The sequence below is a fragment of the Heptranchias perlo genome, chromosome 25 (genome assembly GCF_035084215.1).
Source record: "Heptranchias perlo isolate sHepPer1 chromosome 25, sHepPer1.hap1, whole genome shotgun sequence".
In the NCBI taxonomy this organism is placed as follows: Eukaryota; Metazoa; Chordata; class Chondrichthyes; order Hexanchiformes; family Hexanchidae; genus Heptranchias; species Heptranchias perlo.
In genome coordinates this window covers 32862725-32890598 of record NC_090349.1, presented here as the reverse complement: position 1 = coordinate 32890598, position 27874 = coordinate 32862725, and the positions used below count along the sequence as shown (strand labels likewise).

The following is a 27874-nucleotide window of genomic DNA, read 5'->3' as shown; positions in this document are numbered from 1 at the left end:
GATTGCCTGTCACAGTGCACCATCCACAGGATGCACTGCAGCAACTCGCCAAGGCTTCTTCGACAGCACCTCCCAAACCCGCGACCTCTACCACCTAGAAGGACAAGGGCAGCAGGCGCATGGGAACAACACCACCTGCACGTTCCCCTCCAAGTCACACACCATCCCGACTTGGAAATATATCGCCGTTCCTTCATTGTTGCTGGGTCAAAATCCTGGAACTCCCTTCCTAACAGCACTGTGGGAGAACCGTCACCACACGGACTGCAGCGGTTCAAGAAGGCGGCTCACCACCACCTTCTCGAGGGCAATTAGGGATGGGCAATAAATGCCGGCCTTGCCAGCGACGCCCACATCCCGTGAACGAATAAAAAAAAAAAAAAATTGGGACTATTCAGTCTCTTTTGCAGACCATTAGCCCAACTGAGCCTATGCCCAGAACTACGGGACTGCAAGGTGTGGTCACAGATGTCGCTGCTTCTCGTGGTAGTGACAATGCAACCATGTCAGTGCAGCCCCTTCCACTGACAGTACAGGAGGAAGTTTATGGTTTGGGACCGATAGGCATTGGACACATAAACGACATGTCACAGTAAGCAGGTCCTTCAAGACCATTAGCTTCAATGAGACTCAAGGGCTCCATTGGTAAAGTCCCAGCCACAAACCTCTCAGCCTCCTGACACTGAGGTAGTACCACATAGGAGGAAGAGATTAGGATAATGCATGAAAAATGTTTTAGGGGTAAAGAGTAGTCACAGCGATGAGACATAGCAGTAGAAGTAGGACACAATGAAGGGACTAGATGGTACTAAACATGTACAAATCTGGAATAAAGCATGTTTGCGTATTTTTTTTTAGTGATGCCTCCTGTTATCTCTTCTAGAGAGGATATTAGAGGCATTACAGGATTGCAGAGTGGTTATCTGAGAGCATGTCAAGGTATCATGAAGGGCTTTATTGAGTCAGGAAGATGGAGGGCACCCTCTTTCTTGGAAGAAATCGGTGATGATGTCCTGCCTAATGGCATAGGCTGCTGGCAGTGGGGTGCCCAGGCCCACCTTGTCTCTTCCCTGGGCGTCTTCATCCTGAGCAGCGCATTGGTCCCCGGCACCTTCCTCTTCACTTTCTGGGCTTGGAAAGCCCAATTCCTTTGTAATGACCAAATTGTGGAGGATGCAATAAGTCACTACAATTATGGAAGTCCTTGCTGGACTATACTGTGAAGCTCCCCTTGACCTGTCCAGGCAACAAAAACAGGACTTGAGAATTCCAATGCTCTGTGATCCTAGTGGCGCCCAAGGCCTCTTTGAACTTTTTACTGGCCTCTGTCCTCAGATGTCGAAAAGGAGTCACCATCCAAATCTGAAGTGAGTACCTCTGATTGCCTGTCACAGTGCTCTGGCTGACCAGTGCAGGTATTCTGACTTGCCTGAAAATAAATATATCTGACTTCTCCTTAGGTAGCGCATTGACATGCAGAATGAGGTGGCTAACATGACTCACTATCCAGACATCCGGACAATAAGGGAATGAAATCCTTTCCTGTTAATTAAGTTCATGGAAGTTTCACAAAACTTTCCTCGTTTTGGCAGAAGGCCTCTTTGCTCATTTTACTTGTCAAGCCACTTTTACACCGCCTGAAAACGGGCGTTTTTTTTCTATGGAAAATCCATGCCATAGTCTACATTCATTTCAGGTAAGAGGAGAGACAAGTGTGTGACACACCACACCTGAAGCTGTGGTTATAAAACAAATAAATCTGCTAAGAAATGTGAGTCTAACAACTCAGGTGAATTTGGAAAATTACCCCACTCCCCACTGTATCCAACTTGGTAAATTGCTGTCAGGAGAGACAGTGAGGGAGGATGAAGTTGAAAAATTGGAGAGCGAATTATGCCTCACTGCTGTTGTGCACATACTGGTGGCTACATTGACTTGACACTCTTGGTTGATCACTGCTGTGTGAGATGGGACCTAAAGACAGAGAAGAAAACATACATAATGAGGAAGAAAATAGAGAAAAGATAATTCCACTTGATTTATGTTCATGTATTGTATTCAAACCAGAATGAAAGTGTTGAGATCGTTGTGTGGTTTTACTGTGAAATTAAAATGATTCAGATCAGTGCACCCTGTTATTTTGTGTTTTTTACAGCCAGCAAATATTCTACTAGATGAACATGGTCACGTGAGGATATCAGACCTTGGACTTGCCTGTGATTTCTCAAAAAAGAAGCCTCATGCCAGCGTGTATGTACTTTTTAACCTGTTAATATGGACGTCATTGCTTCCTAGAATCTTGAACAAGACCAGTCTTGTGCCTCTCCACCACCTCTCTCGACCCCTCCACTGCCTCCGATTTGTCACGCTGCTTGATCGACATCCAGAATTGGATTAACAGAAATTTCCTGCAACTAAATATTTGGAAGACTGAAGTCATTGCCTTCGATCCCCGCCAAAAACTCCGTTACCTAGCCACCAACTCTATCCCTCTCCCTGGCCACTGTCTGAGGCTGAACCAGACCGCCCACAGCCTTGGTGTCCTATTTGACCCTGAGATGAGCTTCCGACCTGATATCTGCTCCATCACCAAGGCCACCTACTCTGTAACATCGCCCGTCTGCACCCCTGCCTCAGCTCATCTGCTGTTGAAACCCTCATCCATGCCTTTGTTACCTCTAGACTCGACTATTCAAACGCTCCTCTGGCCAGCCTCCCACTTTGTACCCTCTGTAAACTTGAACTTATCCAAAACTCTGTTGCCACAGCCTAACTAGCACCAAGTCCTGTTCACCTATCACCCCTGTGCTGACTGACCTACATTGGCTCCTGGTCTGGCAATGCCTCGATATTAAACTTCTCATCCTTGTTTTCAGATCTCTCCATGGCCTCGCTCCTCCCTATCTGTACCTTCCTATAACCGTCCAAGATCTCTGCGTTCCTCCAATTCTGGCCTCTTGCATATCTTCGATTTTCATCGCTCCACCATTGGCGGCTGTGCCTTCAGCTGCCTAGGCCCTAAGCTGGTATACAGTTCCATGGGCTTCAGCAACTCTCCAGAACCTTGTCTAAGCAGGCTATACATCCAGTCCTCATCCAGGATATACATCCTTATCCAATGTCCACACATGCACTTCCACCAAGGGTTACTGGATAACAATCAGGAACAAAAACACTAGCAGATTTTTCCCCACCCGAGCCCACAGGTGCCAAGGCCCATAATGCCATCAACCAACCTGAGATCATCTAACTCATCCTAGACGGGGGATGAAATTTGGAGCCTATCTGGTTTGTATGACTCATTACCTCACTATGTGGTGCACTTCCTCTTTGAGCCAGAAACAGGGTCCTTTTTTTATACCATTTTTGATGTTGCTAACAAAAATATGGGGTAGATTGAGATGTGTAACCAGAGGGGTTTATGTCTGTTTATGATGTTTAAGTTTAGTTTGTTTCTATTGATGTAGTGGGACCCATGGATACATGGCTCCAGAGGTTTTGCAAAAAGGAACGGCGTATGACAGCAGTGCAGATTGGTTCTCTTTGGGCTGCATGCTCTTCAAACTCCTTCGAGGGTAAGTCATGAAACAACAAATGCTGTATAAGAATAAAGATGTAGTGGTAGTCCTGTCTGTCTCATTGGTGCCAAAAGTAAGTTACTTGAAAAGAGCTTTGCAGATTGTCACCAAATTTAAGTTGCATATGCGCTGTACTTTCCTTTTGAAGTTGGGTTTGATCTGATAAAGATAAAGAAAGGAAGAGTCACCATCTGGTATTTCTTTCCCATAAATATAGAGGAATAAGAAGCTGCCAGCATTTATTGGAGTTTCACATTCTAACTTGCAGTTTTCACCCTTTTTATGCATACGCGTACAAACCAAGTTGGCAGCCTAGCTGTCTGAATTTATAAATATATTTTCATATATTGCTCTGTAAAAAGGACGAAGCAATGAATCTGCAGGTATGTATTTATTTAATCATTTAGGAACCAATTGGATGTTGCAGTGGGGAGACTTTAAGGTCATACTGAATGGTCATCATAATTATATTATGATCAATCAAATCCCAGAAAAAAGCGCTCTTCAGACACGGCACTTTGTGCTTTAGGGGAAGATTTTTCTCTGTGTGCTCGGTGTCGTAAAATCATAAACACATTCTTCATAAATGGGTTTACAATTTTGCTACAGCTAGTGCACTGGGGAAATCTCCCCCCTGTATGCACTTCAAGCGTGATGCCATATGCAACTATTATTAAAGAGAGAGATAGATTGTCTATGGATGTACAAAGAAGAACGTAGTCTGGTTCCTCTTGTTATTTTTTTTCTTTTCTAATTTGACCCTACACAGAATACAACTCTGACATTCATATAATATACATGTTATATATAATCTTCTGTAGACGCTACTGATGGGCTTTCAAGAAATCCACCTTTCTGTTTCATATATTGCTTCACTGAAACAGATCAATCTCGGTGAAGCAGAGTAAATATTGTGTATTTCCATCGGGCATCATTTTCCATCTTTTACTGCCAGAACACTATAAAACGTGTTTATTTACACAGATCCAGTAACTTGCCTCCACTTGTTAGAGTGGTAAATTTTGTATCCTTTTAGCGGACTTTCCAGTTGGCCTAATTCAGATCACCTAAATCAAGCTTTTGTCTTAATGGGCCACATATGTGCATAACTTGGGGTGGTGTCGGGTGGGGTGAGGGGGGAGCGGTCAAATAAAATTTAAATCCATGTTCCCAATAATTTGCATATATCTCTAGTTGCTACTACCAGTAGCTGTTGGTATATTGATATCAATGAGGCAACAGCACTAAAAACAGCCCTTTCCAAATCTATAGGCTCACAAAATTCAAACAGCAAACCAGCAAATAAGAAATGTAAGTTGTCTGGGCTTTCGGGGCTGAGCCAAGACTCGGAGGCCACAGGTTGCACATCCTCAGCCTAAATTACAGTGCTGAGAAGTATGGAACTGAATTTTGGGTGTTAGTGGCTTAAAGGCATGCTATTAATGCCAGGTGCCTCCAAAATGCCCTTATTTCACAAGTGCAATGAAATAGAACAATACTGTTCTTTTCAATAATTCAAGCAAATTTAATTCCCTCATGAGTTCATTTTTATGAGCAAATAAATGAGAATAACCAGGGATAGTGGGAATGGTCTTTCTCAGGTCCGCACAGTCACAATTCTGGGAGCAATTTTAACTAATTCTTCCCCTCTATTCTCTTCAAAAAGAGAGCCTGCCTATGAGGCATGATCGAATTCTTTATAAATATGGTAGGGAAGGCTGGGTTTCAGCAGGATCCTGTGCAGCAGAAGCAAAACACACTGTTTGATGTTGCCCTTTAAAAAGCTAAGCAGAGTGATCCAATAAAGAAAAAGAGATGGCATTGACAGAAGCATCCCGTGGGATGGTCCAATTCGATTGATGTGAGCAAGGCCTTGAAGTGTCCTGGAGTAAAAGTCAGAGAAGCCAGAGAGATCAGAGAGGAAAGAAAAAATAAAAAAGTCCTCTTGCTATTAGACCCTTGGTCAGTAGAGCAGCAGGAGAGTAATTTAGGCAACACGTCAGCCACTGAACCTTTGGAGTTAGATGCATGCCCTCAAGTGGGATCTCGTGCAACAGGACTGCTGCCTGGTGGTTCAAAAGACAAATTACATTTTTGTTTTTAGAATAAACTCTAACTCATTCAGTATTTGGAGTGGTATGCCTACACGATATATTGCTAAAGAAAATATTTTTTAGGAACACAAAAAGGGACAACAAGCCTTTTCATAGATCAAACCCAGCCGCAGTAAATTTAGGCTATTCAGGAAACGCTGTGAGTGAAGAAAAGTTCAAATTCCACACTGATAAAGTATATTCACTCATTTTGTTAAGATAGCAAAATCTGTGATAGCTCCCCAGAGGGCTTTTTGACTAAAGTCATCATCCAGTCTGTTACTGAGCAATGCAGACTCGAAGGTCCTAGGTTCAATCCTCAGTCTGTACTGAATTAGCTGATCTCAGCTGGGGTAGCAGTTGGGGCACTACAATTTACCTCAGTGGCCTAGGCAAGGAAGGAGAAAAATTAGCCAGTGTTCCTGCTCACGATCATTGTTTACTGGCCCCTGCTGGAAAATGTGTAAATGTGGCTGTCAGGTGAGAAAAGCAATGGCCTAGCTGTGATGCCGCAACCCTGCAGTTGAATAGCCTGCCGACACTCACTGTTTCGGCTCACACTTAAAGCAAGGTACTGAAGGGTTGCTGGTGCCCATGCAACTATAGTCCAGCAAAAGTCGTGCATTCAGGAGAGATGGGAAGTGAATTTGAGTTAATAAGGAAAGAAAATCCTGTCACTGGAAGAGGAGGCTACATTATGGTCTCATTTTTTTTAGTGCTTCAATTTTCTCCCTTTCTCTCCTGAAGGCACTGTCTCTTGCTGGGGTATAGTACCAACAGTTTTGAGTGCCCTTTGGTATCTCACCCAAGTGACCATTCTTCATGTATGAGCCTAGGCAGTGAGTGTCACCAGGTAATTCAACCATGAGCACATCACAACCAAACTGATCCATACATGGGCACTTTTTAAGCAAGAGTTATTGGACTGTGATCAAGAGTAAAAGCCCTGGTTGACTTTCCCCTCCCTAGCCCAGAGGCACTGGGGCCAATTTCACTGCTGAGATAAGCTAGCTCAGCACAAACCAGGACTGGACTCTTTATATTCCTGGTCAATATGGCTCATTTCCACACTGGGCAGTGTAGCTATCAACTGAGTCTATGGGGAGCTCATGTCTATAGCTTCATGCTTTAACCACCTCTCTGTCCCCCATTCCTGTGTAGAACCAGCTGGAGGCTCTACTGTAATTCTTTAGAGGCTCACAACACTTTCAATTTTAATTACCCAATGCAAAAAAACTTGAATGTACTGTATTGAAATGGGAGAATGAGGAAAATAATACAAAAATAACACACGCGAAAGGTAAAAGCAGTATTTTTGAGTCCTTTCCTTAAAACAATAGTCAAAAATATATACAGCCACACAGTGGTCCTCCTTTCAAGTTCCATGTGATCCTTGTCATATCACAGGATGCTATCCTTTCAGCCTCCAATCTCCCAACAGAAATTTCTGGTATTAACATTTGAGTTGCTAAATTTAGAGACATTACAGACTTTCCCTTTCCTTTCGTCCCCTTTCCCCATCATTCCCATATCATTGACCATCTGTTAGCAATATTCCAGTCAGTCTGTTAGGTGTCTAATAATAAACTGCATTTTTTCTCCCATTAGGCACAGCCCATTCCGGCAGCACAAAACGAAAGACAAGCACGAGATTGACCGCATGACGCTCACAATGGTAAGAAAACAGATCTCTCAACAAAAACATCATTCACAAATGAGACAGTGAAACAGGAAGATTGGATTAGACACGCTGCTGAGCTGCTTCAGGATTCTGTCGAAGAGCTGCTGGAACATTACATTCAGACTGATTTAATCTGTTAACTTGGGTTAATAGGAAATAAACATTTATAGTCAACTTTGATCATTTGATTTAATATTTGTTTTTTAAAATAATTCTTCGGCAGCTTGGAAACATCAGCCAATGGGGCTATGAATTCTGTACCCGCCCTTTCCATACTCACTTAACCTCTTCTTGGGTGAAGTTTCTCCATGTATCAGTTGAACAGAGGAACACCTGTAGACATGTTGAGAGTGATTTCCATTTCCCCTTGGAACTGTTTCTTCTGTTGGACCAGTGAAGGAGTAATACTGACAGCACTCTATAGAGAGAGGAAGTAGTCCAGACCCTAAAAAGGCACACATAGAAGAGTACACAGTTGGCCCCTCTTGCTTTTATGTTACGTCAGTGGACAATGTTGTATATTAATACTGTTATTGAGAGCAAGCTATGGTATTATTTTTTCTTTAAAGTGGTATCAGGACCAGTGGCACAATGTGTGGAGGTTTTTATTGCAGATTCTCACAATGGGAATTTCCTGACCTCTGCCAGACTACCTTGGGAGGTCCCAAGTTAAAATGAGGCCGTGTATACTACACAGAAGGAGAATAAATTGTGCAGACAAGTCACTCAACGTCCTCTTACTTCATAATACATAGAAACTGTGTGACGTCTGTGTGACCCTGGCAGAGGCCTAGGAAAACATCATGTGCCTGTCCTGTTAGTAAGAGAATGGTGGATTGCAATGGAGCTTGGGGGTTGAACCTGAACGGGAGGGGGAGAGAAAGAAAAGTATTGGTGAGGGCTAAATACATAGTAGTGTACGTCAGCTGTTTTGCTTGGAAAGGGATTCATAATATTTTACAGCACTAACCAGGTAAAAGGTAACTTATTATATACTGGTGCTGAATGGGTTAATTTGTGACTCTTGTAGGCTAGCAGTGTGCAATGTGTTCAGAGATTGGGCTTCTGATCAGCACGATCTGGTTTCCAGTAGAATTGGCAAATCAGCTGATTTGGTTGCCTCAGTAGTCAGCCCTGGTCCAGTGGTAGCACTCTTGCTTCTGAGTCAGAAGATTGTGGGTTCAAGTCCCACGCCAGAGACTTAGAATCATAGAATGATACAGCACAAAAGGAGGCCATTTGGCCCACTGTGCCTGTGCTGGCTCCTTGAAAGAGCAATCCAATTAGTCCCACTCCCCTGTTCTTTCCCCATAGCCCTGCAAATTTTTCCCCTTCCAGTATTTATCCAGTTCCCTTTTTAAAGTAATTATTGAATCTGCTTCCACCACCCTTTCAGGCAGTGCATTCCAGATCATAACAACTTGCTGCGTTAATTTTTTCTACCTCATGTCTGCTCTGGTTCTTTTGCCAATTACCTTAAATCTGTACCCTCTGGTTCCTGACCCTTCTGCACTGGTATCAGTTTCTACTTATTTACTGTATCAAAATCCTTCATGATTTTGAACACCTCTATCAAATCTCCCCTTAACCTTCTCTGCTCTAAGGAGAACAACCCAGTTTCTTTAGTCTCAACACATAACTAAAGTCTTTCATCCTGGTACCATTCTAGTAAATCTCCTCTGCACTCTCTCTAAGGCCTTGACATCCTTTCTAAAGTGTTGTGCCCAGAATTGGCCACACTACTCCAGCTGGGGCCTAACCATTGTTTTATAAAGGTTTAGCATAACTTCCCTGCTTTTGTATTCTATACTCTATTTATACAGCCAAAGATCCCGTAAGCCCTTTTAACAGCCTTTTCAACTTGTCAAGCCATCTTCAAAGATTTTTGTACGTTCTCCCCCAGTTCTCTCTGTTCCTTTACCCCCTTTAAAATTTTACCATTTAGTTTATATTGCCTCTTCTCATCCTTCCTACCAAAATGAATCACTTCGCACTTCTCTGCATTAAATTTCATCTGCCAAGTGTCTGCCCATTTCATCAGTCTGTCATGTCCTCCTGAAGTCTGTTAATATCCTCCTCACCGTTTTCTACATTTCCAAGTTTCTGTCATCTGCTACTTTGAAATTATGCCCTGTATATCCAAAAAGAGCAGTGGTCCCAACACCAACCCCTAGGGGACACCACTGCACACTTTCCTCCAGTCTGAAACCGTTCACCACTACTCTGCTTTCTCTCCCTTAGCCAATTTCGTATCCACACAGCCACTGCCCCTTTAATCCCATGGACTTCAATTTTGCTACAAGTCTATTATGTGGTACTTTATCAAAGGCCTTTGGAAAGTCCATATACACAACACCAACCACACTACCCTCATCACCCCTTTCCGTTACTTCAAAGAACTCAATCAAGTCAGTCAAACAAGATTTGCCTTTAACAAATACTTGCTGGCTTTCATTTATTAACTTGAGCGCATAATCTTGGCTGACACTTCGCTGCAGTACTAAAGTAGCACTGCACTGCCAGAGATACCGTCTTTCAGATGAGATGTTAAACCAAATCCTCTCAGGTAAATGTAAAAAATCCCATGATGCTATTCAAAGAATAGCAGGGGAGTTCTCCTGGTGTCCTGGCCAACATTTATCCCTCAACCAACACCACTATAACAGATTATTTGGTCATTCATCTCATTACTGTTTGTGGGGCCTTGGTGTGTGTAAATTGGCTGCCGCATTTGCCTACATTACAACAGTGACTACACATCAAAACTACTTCATTGGCTGTGAAGTATAAAGAGCCGGCACAGGCTCGATGGGCCAAATGGCCTCTTTCTATGCTGTAACCATTCTATGATTCTAAGTACTTTGGGAAGTCCTAAGAACGTGACCGGCGCTATATAAATGTAAGTAGTTCTGCTGCTGATTTTCTCAGCAGCGGTGTTTAATATCCAAAAATCCTGATTACATTGGAGCAGCTGAGAGCACTGTGGTGAACTTCAATTCTACGTATACCAAAGCCCTGGACTTCAATAGTGTTTAATTTTTCCATTTCCCCCCTCAGAATGTGGAATTACCAGATTCTTTCTCTGCGGAGTTGAAGTCTCTTTTGGAAGGCCTGCTACAGCGAGATGTTGCCAAGAGGCTGGGATGCCTGGGACGAGGGTAAGCTGTAGTTTTATGCTTTTCTTATGCTGTGGAGCAGATTAGAGGCCAGTAGCTGTATGTGTTGAGGATGTGGATACTCAAATGTTTAATACATCATGGAGCCCCTTCCTCCCAGGGTTGGTCATCTGGCTTGGTGGTGATGAAGGACTGAGGGACATGCCAGGCCATGATGTTACAGATTGTGATGGAACACATTTCTGCTGCTGCTGATGGCCACAGTGCCTCATGGATGCCCAGTTTTGAGCTACTAAATCTGATCCTAATCTATCCATTTCGCACAGTGGTAGTGACACACATCTTAATGGAGGCTGTCCTCAATATGACGGTTGGACTTGGTCTCCACAAGAACTGTGTGGTGGTCACTTCTACCAATACTGTCATGGACAGATACATCTGACAGGTAGATTGGTGAGGACAAGGTCAAGTGGGTTGTTGTGTTGGTTCTCTCACCACCTGCCGCAAACCCATTCTGGCACCAATGTCCTTCAGGACTCAGTCAGCTCGGTCAGTGGTGGCACCACCGAGCTATTCTTTGTGATGGACGTTGAAGTCCCCTACCTGGAGTATATTGCATTAGGGATATGTGTGGTCCTTTCCATAGGTTCTGGAGGAAATATCTCAGACACATTTGTTAATCTTATACAATTATACCCTCAGTGCTTCTTCCAAGTGGTGTTCAACATGGAGGATAGCTGAGGGAGGACGGTAGGTTGTAATCAGCAGATTTCCTTGCCCATGTTTGACCTGAAGCCATGAAACTTCATGGGGTCGGGAGTCAATTTTGAAGATTCCCAAGGTCACTCCAACCCAACTGCCAGTGGGACAGGACATACCCAGGGATGGTGATAGAGGGGTTTGGGACACTTGCTAATCGGTATGATTCTGTGAGTATGAAATACAGCCTTAAATTTACTCCCAGATGTGTGGTATTATTGCAATAAGAGACATTCAATTCAGTTAAATTGCTTCAGAAGTTAGGAGAAAAAAGCAACCAGCCAACTCAGCTTGTCACGTTGCTTAGGTCCAGTCAAATTATGTTCATCTTCCTCTTGCCTCGATCAAGACCTGATCCATCTAATCCCTGTTGAACTCTTAAGCTGTCCATTCAATATGTTTGGTTGCTAGGTGTTCCACAAGTTAAATTAAATAACAGAATTTTTATAGAAGGTTGTGTAAATATGTGATCTAGTTCCACTAATAATTGCAGGGGTCTATTTTTCAAGGATCACCTTTTATAGTATATCCCTGACCCAACAACAAACTGTAGGATATTCATAATAATGTTTGATAAGATAATATAAATGTTGATTTGTCAGAAGAAATGTTCTTCAAAGTTCTATAATGAGTAAAGTATCCATTGTATCTTAATGCCAGGGCTAAAGATATCTTGTTGCTCAGTGCCAGGATTATTGTTGGTATCTTAACATAGAAACATAGAAAATAGGAGCAGGAGTAGGCCATTCAGCCCTTTGAGCCTGCTCCACCATTCAGTATGATCATGGCTGATCCTCTATCTCAATACCATATTCCCGCTCTCTCCCCATACCCCTTGATGCCTTTTGTGTCTAGAAATCTATCCATCTCCTTCTTAAATATATTCAGTAATTCTTGCTGCTTAGTGCCAAGGTTACTGATGATATCTTGTTGTTTGGTGACAGGTTTATGGATGAAATCTTCTTACTCATTGTCAAGACTAATAATGAAACTTCCTTGTTCAGTGCCAGGGTTACTGCTGATGTCTTGTTGCTGAGTGCCAGGGACACTGATAATATCTTCTGATGCAGTGTCAGGGTTAATGATGATACCTTGTTGCTCAGTGCTAAACTTAATAATATCTTGCTATGTAGTAGCAAGGTTAATGATCAACTATTTTGCTTATTGCTGAGATTAGATATATATGCCTAAAATGACTATATTATCTTGGTGCTCAGTATCTTTGTTACTGATAATACCTTGTTAGTCAGTACCTATGTTAGTGATGATACTTTGTTACTCAGTTCAGGACTAGTGATACCTTGTTGCTGAGTGCCATGTGACTGATGATAACTTGTTGCTCGGTGCCAGGGTTAATGATTATACCTTGTTTAGTGCCAGGGTTAATGATTGTGCATTGTTTTCAGTGTCAGGACTAATGATTATATCTTGTTCCTCACTGCCAGTGTTACTGATATCTCATTGTTCACTGGCAAGCTTAATGATTTCTTGTTGCTCAGTCCCAGGGTTACTGATGATATCTTGTTGCTCAGTTGCAGGCTTAATAATTATAACTTATTACTTAGTGCCAGGTTTAATGATATCTTCTTGCTCAGGGCCAGGTTTAATGATTATATCTTATTGCTCCATCCCAGGATTAATAATTTCTTGCTGCTCACTGCCAGGGTTACTGGTGATACCAGGACAAGTTGATAAGGCGGTTAAAAAAGCATACGAGATCCTGGGCTTTATAAATAGAGGCATAGGGTACAAAAGCAAGGAAGTCATTCTCAACCTTTAAAAATCACTGGTCAGGCCTCAGCTGGAGTATTGTGTCCAATTCTGGGCACCACACTTCAGGAAGGATGTCAAGGCCTTGGAGAGGGTGCAGAAAAGATTTACTAGAATGATACAAGGGACTTCAGTTATGTGGAGAGACTAGAGAGGACGGGATTGTTCTCCTTAGCGCAGAGAGGTTTAGAGGAGATTGAATAGAAGTGTTCAAAATAATGAAGGGTTTTGATAGTGTAAATAAGGAGAAACTGTTTCCACTGGCAGGAGGGTCGGTTACCAAAGGACACAGATTTAAGATAATTGGCAAAAGAACCAGAGGGGAAATTAGGGTAATTTTTTTACGCAGTGAATTGTTATGATCTGGAATTCACTGCCTGAAAAGGTGGTGGATGCATATTCAATAATCTCTTTCAAAAGGGAATTGGATATATACTTGAAAGGGGACAATTTGGAGGGCTATGGGGAAAGAGCAGGGGAGTGGGACTAATTGGATAGCTCTTTCAAAGAGCCTGCAGAAACACAATGGCCTCCTTTTGTGCTGTATGATCTTGTTGCTCAGTCCCATGGTTACTGATGATATCTTGTTGCTCAATCCCACGGTTACTGATGATATCTTGTTGCTCAGTCCCAGGGTTACTGATGATATTTTGTTGCTCAGTCCCAGGGTTACTGATGATATCTTGTTGCTCAATCCCACGGTTACTGATGATATTTTGTTGCTCAGTCCCAGGGTTACTGATGATATCTTGTTGCTCAATCTCACGGTTACTGATGATATTTTGTTGCTCAGTCCCATGGTTACTGATGATATCTTGTTGCTCAGTCCCAGGGTTACTGATGATATTTTGTTGCTCAGTCCCAGGGTTACTGATGATATCTTGTTGCTCAATCCCATGGTTACTGATGATATTTTGTTGCTCAGTCCCAGGGTTACTGATGATATCTTGTTGCTCAGTCCCAGGGTTACTGATGATATTTTGTTGCTCAGTCCCAGGGTTACTGATGATATCTTGTTGCTCAGTCCCAGGGTTACTGATGATATCTTGTTGCTCAGTCCCAGGGTTACTGATGATATTTTGTTGCTCAGTCCCAGGGTTACTGATGATATTTTGTTGCTCAGTCCCACGGTTACTGATGATATTTTGTTGCTCAGTCCCAGGGTTACTGATGATATTTTGTTGCTCAGTCCCACGGTTACTGATGATATCTTGTTGCTCAATCCCACGGTTACTGATGCTATTTTGTTGCTCAGTCCCACGGTTACTGATGATACCTTGTTGCTCAGTCCCAAGGTTGATGATTACGTCTTGTTGCTCAATGCCAGGTTTAATGATTATATCTTGTTGCTCCATCCCAGGATTAATCATTTCTTGTTGCTTAGTGGCGGTGTCATTGATGATATCTTGTTGCTCAGTGCCAGGATTAACTATTATATTTTGTTGCTCAGTGCCAGGCTTAATGGTTCCTTATTGTTCTGTGCCAGGGTTACTGATAATATCTTTTGTCTCTACAGAGCGGTAGAAGTGAAAGAACATCCTTTTTTTAAAGGCATTGACTGGCAACAAGTCTACTTGCAGAAGGTAAGAAATGGCTCATTTTGTGTGTGTTTCTACAAACAAGTGAAGTAAGCAAGGTGGAGTATTGCTGCATGTTGAATCATCATTGCACAGTGCCATCGAGTGGTGAGATTTGCATGCCACCATAGGAAAAATTCAGCTTGTATATAAAGTTTACCTTTCTGCTTCATTTCTTTAATTGTGTCACCTGCTTTGCAAATTATTTCACCCTCTCTTTAGTTACCTGTCCCTAACTCAAGAAGGCAAACAGGCAACCTGTTCCTCAGCCAGTATCTTGCATCTGCTCGACAGCTCCCCAAGAACCTGAGGTCAGGAACTGCAGTGGGATCCCACGTGTAGTCACGCAATAGCACAACACTTTTATGCATGACCAGGTTACAGTTAACTTCCCGTGTCACATCAGCTGCATGAACTCTGTGGAGTCACAGGAGCTCAGTACATCTTACCAGTTCTAACACCCAATTACAGCTAACTCACCATTTTCCCTTTCCTTTTTGCTGAGTTCCCTTTCTGGCTGGTGAAGTGCATCTGTTCAACTGCAGATTTCTCACTGTGTCCTAAACCCTCACTCTCAATGCAGAGATTTTCTATATTTTGAAATACTTCTTTTACTGATGTATTCATCAGTGATCTGTACAGGAAGTGTAGAAAAATCACCAGTGGCACACCTATATAAGGGGATGGGCCCATTCTGTGTAGGTTTTAATTGAGTCAAGAGCACAAGTGTTCTCCAGCTGTGAGAAATCAATTACGAACTGAGCCAATGCCGGTGCTATGGGAAGACTTGGAGTTACGAAGGGGCATGTAATGGATGTCCCTGAATGTCCTGAAAGGCACCGTAATGAATATTTCAGCAGATACTCCGTCATTCGATGTTGTCATCAAGCACCGGGACCTAGCAACGTTAGGTTTGAGATCTGGATTGAAGCAAGGAAGGAAACTCATGGTCAATGCACTTAAGTTTTTTAGCCATGAGTGGTATGTGCGTTCATCTGGGCATCATGTAAACTAACATCATCGGCCTGGCTCAGAGATCACTCCAGTGCAGAAGCTTAAGGATTTCTCTCGAAAGTCTGGTCTACTTTTGCCACCTGAAATACCAACTCATTTAGTGGAAAGTAATCTGATATTGAACTTTTCCTTTCCTGGAAATGGATTTGTGTCCCTCTAGGAATTGTGTGGAATGCTCATTGTTACCTAAGAGTCCATGGTTACGAAGTACTTAAAGGCCAATGGACCCAGTTAAAACAGGCCCCAGGCATGACTAACTGACTTGCAGTGGAGGTTGGGTATGCTCAGCTAACTGGAAAAATATTCTCCTTAGCCTTGGCTTGTGGGATGTGTATACATTCCTCAGAAGCTGCACAACTCTGAGCACTGGATGACATCGCTAGATGACATTGCAGAGCAATTTCCTGATTGTTCATTGGGTGACTGGTGCCCTTTGCTTCCACTCCAAGATTCACCAATTACATGGCATTGGCATAGGGTTCAGAGCAGAACAACAATTGATCATATTATGGTGAATAGCTTGGCATGTCCTTTGCTTTTCAGTTGTGTTGTTCAGCATCACTGAAAAGCTTTAAACCGTGACCAGTTACTTTCTTCATCAAGAGAGCAACTCTTGTCTGTTTTGGACAAGATGCTGAATTTGAGACAGAGGGTGACTGCCAAGTCAGAGTGGATGATGTCCTCTGTGCTATGAGCGATCAGGCCAAGGCACTCAGCTACAAGAGGATATTGCCGACCATGATGCCTGGATACGTGTGACTACTAATAGCGTGAACTTAATGGCAAATGATAAGGCCAGTAGTGTTCTCGCTGTAGCAGCTGAAATCAAGAAAAAATTGAAGCTACAGTCGGCTAGCCACTCTTCCACTAAGCAGTATCCTGTTAAGGTAACTGCAAAGGGAAGGAAAGCTCTTAGGCAAAAGCTGGAGGCCTTCGAATTGGCACTTGAAACCTCTTAGGACAATTGAGTTACTACAAAGATAGATTATGCTGCAGCATGTCGTGAGGCCAGAAAGGTCATTAGAGAGGTGAAGTGGGATCAGTGGGTTTCCTTCAACCACAAGGGTGAGCAATTACACAAAAACTATCCTAAATTGTTTTTCCATTGTTTCTAAAGCCTGTTATAATTTATTGATCGAAATTTTTCATCTGGACTGAGAAGTCCAGTGCTCTTTAATAAAGCCATGAGGGAATCCTCGGCATTTAGAATTTAGTATGCTGTATTGACCATCTTGAACAATGGGCTAACCAGTGAGACAAGATGATGGGTACTCCCAAATGCAGCATTATGGCCTTGCATGGTTCAAGAAAGATTTCGAACGTATTGATTGTTGATTCATATCAGTACTTGGGGGTCCTGGTGGATGTCAGCTTCAGCCTGGACAGTCTTCTGGAACCGCACTGAGAAGGAGTGAAATATATTTTGATCTTTCCTGTCTATCTTCAATGATAGCAAAGTTCCAACACAGATTAAGTTTATGGCATATGAAATGTGTCTAAACAGTTCTCCATCATGGTTCAGAACTCCTAGGCTTACAATGAAAGGGCTTCTTCCAGCCCATGGTGAGAGATCCCAGGCATCTCTCAGGTGGATTTGTCACAGAAGGGATGCAGGAGGGCTCTTGTCTATACTGACCTGGTACTGTGTAGCCTGAGTGCAGGTCAGCCTCACAGTGGCCACATCTTTGCCAAAGACCCTCTCATGAGAGTTTGGCTTATGCAGATGATGAGTCAGCCTTGTACACGACATTGGACTTGAATGACAGGGTGACTGGCGCAACACAAGCTGCTTTGTGTAGGTCCTTCCACTACACTGAAGGCAGATCTCTGTCATTTCACTGACGAGGAAACTGAGACTTGGGACAACAACTGCGGGAAGGTTTTACTGGAGGCTGAATGTAAAAACATGAGCTTGTGTTCCAGTGCTCAGTGCCTACTCTGACTGGGTTGCACAGAGGGAAGAAGCTGCTGCTCTATAATGGAACCACCATTTAATGGGGTATATGTCCACGCTGTGATCAGGAGGATGGTGCAATTCACTCACACATTTTATGGTGAGATGTGTCTAACCATTCCACTTATGAGGAGCTTCTAGTACCTGCTGTCCACCTACCAAGGGTTCAAACCCATTCTTATCAGTTTTTGAATAATAACTAGCAATTGTCCTCTGGTTTGGAGGGTAGAGTTAAGTAAGGTCTGTTTGGAATTCAGATGACTCAAAGGATTCATGTCTGGCAACTGAAGTTTGGATCCATTCAGTCCTCCATGGCGGACTTGATAATCCAATACGTTGGTCAGACAGGTCTGCAAATAATACAAGACATTGTTCATGATTGACAAATCAACCTGGAACACTAATGGAAACTGAACATTGAGACTTGTTATGGAGGCTAAGATTCTTCCCACTCAGCTCCAGATAACCCTGTAGGCCAAAGTCCTAATGAGTACAATGGTCATAGCTGGAGAAGCAGTGGGAAGCTTACCAGTGATCTACTTTGATAAGTTACCCAGTTTTAGCCGATTACACTTCAGTGGTACCACTGCGCACACTTGAGAGTCCTTAAGTATTGGGTTTGTCAACCTGCATCCAAGCTCTCTGGACTTAGATAAGTAAAATATGTTCCTACAGGGAAAGAGTGTAGACTCTGTTTTGAACACCTGGAACCTCCTACAAGTGGTTATAGATTGATTTGGAAGTTCTCAAATATGGTGATGAGCGTTTGTGTGTGCCAGTTACCCAACCAATTAAAAAAAATAGCAACTATCAATTTTGACCAAAAATATACAATAAAGCTTCCTTTACACTGTCCCATCAAATTCTCCCAGGTAGGATACAGCACAAGTTAGATGTACATTACCTCATCAAGCACTCACAGGTTGCAGCACGGATTACATACAGGGTAATGCTTCCTCTTTTTCCCGAACAGTATTCCTTAACCCTATCCTCAGACAAGTATCCCCATTTGCCATACTAGTTTCTATGTGGCCTTTCTGAATGAGATTGACAATTTAGGGGGAAGATTTCCTATGTGCTCATTTCTGACTTTGCTACTCCTAGCCCACAGACAAGATCTTGTCAGGTTGTGAAACAGTTTTGTGCTGTGGTCTTGTGCCAAATGAAAACTGGTGAGACTGTCTCAAACTCATTTCACTAAGAACGCTTACAACTGACAGAGAAAAGAGACTTTTATGCCACCAATTAGATTCAAACTAGGTACGAGATATGAAAGGACTGTATTCTAGATGGCTATTACATCGGACCCAATTCTAAGCTGTGATCTTTATTTCGCAATGTCTTCTCACCACCGAGAAGAATGTTATTGAGTGGTTACTGGCATAAAAATCTGATAGTACCAGATGTCATGGTACCACAGCTGTGGTTCTGATTATAGTAGATCTAGCATAGTGCAGTGCTAAAATAACTTCATCTGTTTCTCTGTTTAAAGTATCCACCACCACTCATTCCTCCCCGGGGAGAGGTGAATGCAGCTGATGCATTTGACATAGGATCATTTGATGAAGAAGACACGAAAGGCATCAAGGTACTGTGCGTGTTCTCTAATTGTTTTCTTCTCTGGCCATGGTGCTGGTAACCAGAGTACAAGTAGTATCTGTGGAAACATTATATACCAGTGACACGGAAAGTATAAGTGCAACGAATGGCATTCATGTAACGAGCAAGTGCTAGTGGCAATCGTGTAGCAATCAATACCAGTGGCAATCCTATAACCAGTTGATGCTAGTGGCATCCATGTAATGAGTGGGTGTTCATGGCACCTGTATAGCTAGTTACACCAGTGTAATTAGTCACAATTGTGCAACTACCTGGTGCTGGTGGCACCTGTGTAAATAGTGGGTGCTGGTCCATCTGTACAACCACTTGGTATTAATCACATTTGTTCAACCAGTACATACTAGTAACACCTGAGTAACTAGTGGGCAACTTAACAAAGACAGTGTTAGTGACAGCCATGTAACCAGTGGATACTATGCACTCGTGTAATGAATAGATGCTGGTGACAGCTGTGTTTTTTTTTATTCGTTCATGGGATATGGGCGTCGCTGGCGAGGCCGGCATTTATTGCCCATCCCTAATTGCCCTTGAGAAGGTGGTGGGTGAGCCACCTTCTTGAACCGCTGCAGTCCGTGTGGTGAAGGTTCTCCCACAGTGCTGTTAGGAAGGGAGTTCCAGTATATATATATATATATATATATATATATAACTGAGTACAATGGGCACGTTACTCTTGATTGGTGACTGGTCCATGTGTGACTGGCATAGCCTATCTGTGGATTTTGGCCCATTTCTGACAGTGTTCTTCCTCTATCTCTAAACTCCAGTTTGATTTTGGATATTTCCTATATCTGGTACAATAGAACCTCAGGTATTGGGCACCTTAGGGCAGGAAGAATATCTGTAAACTGTGAAATGCCTATTACTCCAGAGCTTTTAGCATACACCAAACTTATGAAAACATAATTTTAACAGTTTTGTTTTGGTAGAACATGCTTTCAGATAGTAAATGTCGAAAGTTATCAAAGAAATAAAGTAAAATGTACTGTGGAATTGTACACTGAACAAAATGCATTACTGTGTATCATGACAAATGTTTATAAGGAGTTGAAAATACAAAATGACCAGATTTAAATACCACCAATTAATAGTGTAAGGGAAGGGAGACATCATTAAACTTTCAATCATTTTCATAACAAAAGAGAATACACTGGAACAAAGCTATGTTAATGCTTCATTTTCTAATATTGTTTCTCCCTCCCTCTGTAATTTTTTTGCCACACTTTTATCCTTTCCCTCTTCCTTTTCCCCTTTCCCTTCACCCTATTTTCTATTGCCCTTGCCCTCCTCTCTTTCTCTTCCTCTTTCTTGCTGTCCCCACCAATACTTTCTCTCTGACTTGCTTTCTTTCCCCTGCCACCTCTGTTAATTCTTGCTCTCTCTACCATGCACATCTCTTCCCCCCATTCTTCATCTCCCTCTCTCTCCCTCCATCTTTCCGATTTCTCCTACATAGCTGTTGGATAGTGACCAGGAGCTGTATAAGAATTTTCCTCTGGTGATATCGGAGCGTTGGCAACAGGAGGTGGCAGAAACTGTGTACGATGCAGTCAATGCTGACACTGATAAAAATGAAGCCAGGAAGAGAGCGAAGAATAAGATGCTTGGTCATGAGGAAGGTAGGAAAGTTTGTTTGAGATATTTCCAACTCAGATACATCATAAAGCATTCTCTATTGTACTGAAATAAAAACTGAAACTGCTGGAAATACCCAGCAAGACAAAGACAAGACAAATTGACATTTCAGGTGTATACCCTTCACACACAAAGTGTGGACTTGTCTTTTCTTTCTACAGATGCTGACTGACCTGCTGTGTACTTCCAGTATTTTCATTTTTTATTTCCGATTGCTATCATTTGTAGTTTTCTTGTCTTTTATTTCTCTCGTGTGCTACTAGTCTCCTGACAAAAGGATTGAAATTGCATGCTTTAACATGAAATTCTGCTATTTTAACAAAGGTATTAAACTAGCACATAAAAGAAGTTCATATGAATGTACTAATGTTATTAATGATAATACACAGTGTAATTTGAACCCCATAATGTTGTCATATTCTAAAGAAAAATGTTCTACTTTCTTGTTGCTCCACTATGAAATTGAATTCAACAAAATCTCACTAATTACACCTGGTTTTCTAATTTTGCCTCATTTTCCATTTTGCCTCTTTGTGCAACGCTGAAGCCACCATGTGTGTACACGTACACACACACACACACACACACACACACCCGTTGACGGTTGGGTATGCAACAAGCTGGACAGGATACAATTCCATGATTGTTGCACGTGAATTTAATGTTCCTTGAATCAACAACACATGTGCAATGAAGAAGGATATGAAGGGCAATGCCAGCTTTTTGTATCCCTCAGACGCAGCACATTTTGTGTCTGAAAAGTATTTCACCTGTTGACCAGGTAAGATGTGTCACAACTGCAGCTGTTGTATTTGATTAAAATATTACTCTGGCAATGGAATCTGCAGCTGTCTGCTGTATAATGGATACAGTTGGGATGATAGCAAAAAGCAGGAAAATGCTATACTATTTTATGACCATGCAGGAAACAAGGGGACATATGAGTGGCTGGTTCAGAAATGGATGGGGCTTAATTTGTAGTACATGGAGCCTTAAAAGCACAAAAAAGGAAAAATCTTAGAGAGGAAATCAATGGCATCCCATGCTTGCACTGAGCAGTAAAACCCTAATGCTCAGTGTCATGGAGTAGGAGCCTGCATGCATGATCCAGCTTTCTGCTCCAGTCTGCGTCAGGCAGGGGCGATGGAATGGCCTTGCATTCGCAAAGGAAGAAAGGGAAGATGTCCTGCCTGAGTGGTGTCTCACATCTTTTCTGAATGAGCTAAAGATGACTTTGACAGAGCAGGCAGTGGGCCTGTCCACAGGGGTAGAGCCGTGCTTACAGGCAAAATGAAAGAACTAGGGATAAATTACATTAAGAAATTCAAATAAGGGAAAATTAGTTCTTCATCTCCATCCTAAGGAAGACCTAAACTAACATCACCTTTTATATTACATGCAGATTATGCCCTAGGGAAAGACTGCATTATGCATGGGTATATGCTGAAGCTGGGAAACCCTTTCCTGACCCAGTGGCAACGTCGTTATTTTTACCTCTTTCCAAATCGGCTGGAGTGGAGAGGAGAGGGCGAGTCACGGGTAAGCAGTGTTGGACTGGCTGAAGTGAGGAGACTGTTCTGTGAGTAAGCGTGTCACTGTCAGAATAGCACCGGGAAAATGGAGGTTGTACCAAGGTTAATGTCTTTCGCTCAGGATCTTTGAATGTTGAGTTTATAGGGCTCTGAAGGTAAAAAGTAATAAGGTAGGATTAACAGGGGTGAGTTTCTGCTTATCCAGCCCATGAATTTTCATTAAAAATAATGTGCCAGGAGCGCCAAAGTGGGAAATCTCCCCTTATATCCCATAAATGGACTCATTTGATAACAAGAGTAACAAAGCCCCAAGTGAATTATAGTCAATGCCATGCATGGGGTATCAATCGCTTTCTGTGGCTTCTCATCATATATTCTGTCATGCGATGTTAACAAGGAATTTAAATTAAAATGCTAAAACTTAATATAAACTTTGATATAAACTTAAACTTTAAATGAGAGCTATTGGAGAGATTTTCCACATAAGCACGGCCTGTGAATCCAGCGAGCACATAAAGAGAAATTACTGAACCATAGCCCATGATTTTTATCCATTACTGTTAATTTACAGAAGATCAGAAACTGTAGATGCGCGAATTCCTGATAGTGTGTGTGCCAGGAACGCCAAAGCAGAAAATCTCCCTTAAATTGCTACAAGGATTGCATTAGTGGTTCCAGTAACTTCACGTGAACTTTTTTTTGACAGTGTGGCCTGTTCTTGATTGTGGCAGCTCTGCATAAATTATGATAACTAATTCAGAGAGATGGCATCATTGCATGTCGTACAATAGCAAAAGTTACTACTTCATTCACATGACTGATTTTGAGTTTCTGGCTCACCACACACTTTTCAAATTTCTTCAGGCGTTGACTTAAAGAGATGCTATTTATAAACAAAGTGAACAAATGGGTGAAATCGGCCTGGATCCCTGAATACCCCAAATTCTTTTTTTAAAGACAAAATCAAGATCAGCCCCTTTACACAGGGGGCCAATGGAAGACTGCATGAGGTCTTTGGGGGGAGTACTTGGGTAACTCTCTCCTCCGCCCCCAAAGGCAGTTGCAAAAGATGCACCCAAAATGGTGCATGCGCCACTGGTCCCGCAAACTCTGGGGGACTCGGTGCTGGAGGGCACCAGCGGGTGCAATGCTGGCATAATCACCAAGATTGCATCCCACAGATTTTCACAGGCATGCTATTTACCGGGCTGCTATCGTCAACCAGCTTTGCAATGTCTTCAAAAAATTCAGCCAACTTTGTGATACAGGGCATCCATTTCCAAAAGCCACGTTGGGATTTCCCAATAACCTTCCCAAATGATCAAATGGCGCATCTCTAATGATCCCTTCTGACTTGCTGCCCTTGGTCTTTTAAAGATTGTAGCACACTGTTAGTCACTTCTGAAGCCTCTTGAAGCAGTATTTCATCACCAAAGTCAGTCACTACAATATGGTGATTGAGGAATGTCATTCCATCCATCTTGTTCATTCAGTGACCCTACAGTCCCCTCATTTCAGCATCTCGTTGGTCAATAAACGATTCCAGGGTTTTTGTTCCACTATTCTATCCAGGAGATCATTCCATGTATTGATCACTCTTTTGTGGAAAAAAAAAACCTTGCAATAACAATTCTAAATTTACCTTTTACTAGTTTGAACCTCTGGCCCTTTGTCCCACTTTTGCAATTTAATTTAATTTTCCAGATTAACTTTTTTCATACTATTTATGATCTTGTATACCTCTATAAAATCATCTCTCAGACACTTCTCTTCAAGGCTGAAAAACCGAAGTGTCTCTAAATGTTTCCTCATAACGCAGACCTCTAAGATTGGGTATCTCCCTTGTGTCTCAGTGATCAGCACTGGGCACAGTACTCAAGGTGCGGTCTGACCAGAGCACTATACAGTCTGATCATGAATTCGTCACTTATATTCTGTTGTTTTGGCTAAATAAAGGAAGAAAGAACTTGCATTTCTCTAGCACCTTTCACATCCACAAGCGAATTGCTTTTGAAATGTAGTCATTGTTATTATATAGGCAAACATGGCAGACAATTTGTGCACAGCAAGGTCCCACAAACAGCAGTTAAGATGATTTAGTAGTGGTTGAGGGATAAATTTGGCCAGGACACCAAGAGAACTCCGTTGCTCTTCTTCGGGTAGTGCTGTGATATCTTTTATGTCCACCTGAACCGTCAGATGGGGCCTTAGTTTAACATCACATCCAAAAGACAGCAGCAGCAACAATGCAATATTTTGTCAATACTGCACTGAAGCACCAGCCTAAGTTATGTGCTCAAGTCCATAACTTGAATGGGACTTTAGCTCACAAACTTCTGACTCGGAGGCGAGTGCTACCACTGAGCCAAGCTGACAATATAGTTCAACTTTCTATTGGCTTTGTTGATTACTGTTCTGCATTGGTTGGACAAGTTGAACTTGATGTCTGCTAAAACTCCTAGGACTTTTTCAACTTCATCCGTAGTTATTTCAACACCATTCATGCAGTACGTGTTTTGTCTATTTTTCCTTCCTATGTGCATTGCCTTACATTTGTCTATATTAAACTGGTAGGGTTTACCATTTGCCACCTGGGATGTCACTTCCTCAAAGAGTTTGAGGCGGTTGGAATCAAGCAGGAATCCTTCTGTATCCATGTTAACTGCTGTTGATTATTATTTTTTATACAGATAATCTTCAAGTTTACCCCTGATAATAGATTCTGTTATTTTATGCAGGATTGAAGTAAGATTATGGGTCTAAAGTTGCCTGTGTGTGATTTGACGCCTTTTTTGAATATGGGCATCACGTTGCCCTGCTTCCAATATAATGGTACCTTCCCATTACCCAGTGAGTCTCTCATTGCTTGTTAAGAGAGCCCACAAGGACAACTGGGTGGTAATGGAAATGTCAGACTGGTGCAGTAAGGTGCACACTTCTGACATTGGGGCAGTAGGAAAGGAACTTTGCTCTGCATCTAACTAGTACTCTACCTGACCTGAGATTGCTCAATCAGACTGTGTAGAGGGAGCTTAACTCTGTAGCTAACCCATTCTGTACCTGACTTGGGCAACGTAGAGTGATCGTCACTCTGCATCTGACCTGCAATGTACCTGACCTGTAATGCTTAAAGACGCAGCAAAGGTAAAATGTATGAATCACAGACATAACGGGCTATAAATTGGGCCGCGAAGCGCCTATTTGGGCCGCGAAGCATCCGGAATGCACGCGCACACTTCCAGCGCGACATGCATGGGACACCATCTTGGTAAAGGCATTTGCACGCGCACAGATAATGAACGCCGGCAGCATGTAAAGCAGGGAGAATATGCAGTAGATCAGTATGTAACGCTGATTTAAAGATACAGATGCGATTTTGGAACTCAACGCTCCAGCCAACGCACTGTCTTAACCTCACACAACTGAACAGGTTGTAAATACCATGGAGGACCCCTTATTTAAAGGGATCATGCAGGAATTACAGGTTAGTTGCTGGATTATTGCTTCTGGCTGCTGATGCATTTGTACCTGTTTTTGGAGGTCTCCTATACTTGAATACTAGGACAAGGGGACATAACCTAAAAATTAGAACCAGGACTTGCAGGAGTGAAGTTAGGAAATGCTCCTACACATAAAGGTTGGTAGATGTTTGGAACGTTCTTCTGCAAACAGCAGTTGATGCTAGCTCGATTGTTAATTTTAAATCTGAGATTGATAGATTTTTGTTAACCAAAGGTATTAAGGGATATGGGGCTACGGTGGGTAGATGAAGTTAGATCACAGATTAGCCATGATCTCATTGAATGGCAGAACAGGCTTGAGGGGCTTACTCCTTTAACTATCTTCCTATGTTCCTACAATAAAGTTTCATTATTCTACAGGGAGTGGGCTGGCTAGCTGACTGGCAACAGCAAGGGCATTGGCAGAGTGGCAGGGGTTGGGACAGGAATGCAGTCATCCTGAGAGAGGACAGCAGGTTAATGTTTCATGAAGCCACTGCCACTTGCTGCCTCCTGTTATGCGCCACCTTCTCCTGCAAGAAAGCGGGACGTGTGTCGGTGAGTGTCCTGCAAGATGTTTGGGTGATGTGCCTGTCATGGTTGAATAGCTGCCAGTGTGTGTGACCTGTGAGTTGTGGGTGTGCGGCTTGCAACAGTGATAATGTGTGAGGGTGAGAGGAAGCATCTGATTGGAAGAGTTGAGTACTGATTGAGACAGTTTGTTGGTATGTGTGTGATGGGGGGGTGGTGCGTGGAGAAGTGGATGTAGCTAGTAGTGCAGTTGGTAAGAGATGCCACTTGACAGTTGACCTCGCTCACCTTGGCCACTCGTGTCAAAGCATTGAACTTCTTCCTGCACTGCATCCATGTCCGTGGTGCTATGTGCCTGGCATTGACTTTGTCCCTTACTGCCTCGGGAACATATGCCTGGAGAACCTCTTGCCCCCTCTGTGGATATAGGATGCCCCTCCTTCTGTCCACCTCTTGCACCAAGGCCTCCAGTGCATCTTCAGAGAACCTTGGTGCACACTCTCTCACAGGCCTGGTACAAACTCAGATCGGCAGATTGGTGAGATCTGGTGTGCAGATTGGAGGATGTGAGATTTAGTAATGCGCGACCTTTATTCAATGTTTAAACATAACTCAACAGTTTGTAAACATAAGGATGGGACCTGCATTTGTGTTTTATGTGTGCGATGTCTGATCTCCGTTCAGACTCCGTGCGGACCCATATCTTATATTTTGCAAATAAGAGGTGCAGGCTGCCTTTAACAGGTGCGGGTTGCCTTTAAGAGTTGCGAGCCACTCGCGATATTGGGGCCCCCTGCTAGTGAGCAGCCACTCAACAGCGCAGCTAGGCCTGGCTGCTCGCAGATATCAGGTAAATCATCAGGCAGCAATATAACCAATATAACCCCCAACATCCCTCACCATAATGAACTCAAAAAATTCCCTGGAAAAATAGAGCGAGAAACCCAAAATAAATGATTAACTGCTGTGGGCAAACAGCAGTGTGTTTGCGCAGCGTAACCTTTAACCCCGTCATGACAGACGCAGTGTACCTCAAATCAATAACAGATGTTCAGCATGCAGGTGGAATAAATGGCGCTTATTGCAAGATTGTTGTACTCTGCCTCAAATCTGAGGATTCCAATGTAAAAATAAAAGGCGGATGCTGGACATCTGTTGAAAATAATCCACTGATTTGAGGTACACGGCAAACGTGCATCTGTCTCGTCTGAGTTAAAAGGTCGTGCTGCATAAATACACTGTTGTTAGTGCACAACAGTTAATCATTTATTTTGGGTTTCTCCTTTTTGCATTTTTCCAGGAAATGTTTTGTGTTCATAGTGGTGAGGGATGTTATTTCTGGTAAACAGACTTTTTACATTTACTGTGTTGTTAAGCATACAGGTCAGACACAGCACAAGTTAGATACAGTGTAATCCAGGATCCCTGTACGCAGTCTGATCGAGCACTCCCAGGCGAGATACAGCGTATAGCCTGCTTCATTTGAATGTACCAATCTATACATATATATATGT

General features: G+C 42.7%; 1 protein-coding gene across 1 annotated transcript in view; it reads left to right on the top strand.

Moving 5' to 3' along the window:
* grk3 (G protein-coupled receptor kinase 3) overlaps positions 1-27874 on the top strand; it is a 244025-nt gene that overhangs the window by 201871 nt on the left and 14280 nt on the right. The window contains exons 12-19 of the mRNA XM_068005936.1: positions 2156-2250; positions 3468-3575; positions 7280-7346; positions 10410-10510; positions 14514-14580; positions 19035-19130; positions 20619-20781; positions 22200-22336. Coding sequence (XP_067862037.1) covers positions 2156-2250; positions 3468-3575; positions 7280-7346; positions 10410-10510; positions 14514-14580; positions 19035-19130; positions 20619-20781; positions 22200-22336 — 834 coding nt within the window. The remainder of the gene's footprint in view (positions 1-2155; positions 2251-3467; positions 3576-7279; positions 7347-10409; positions 10511-14513; positions 14581-19034; positions 19131-20618; positions 20782-22199; positions 22337-27874) is intronic.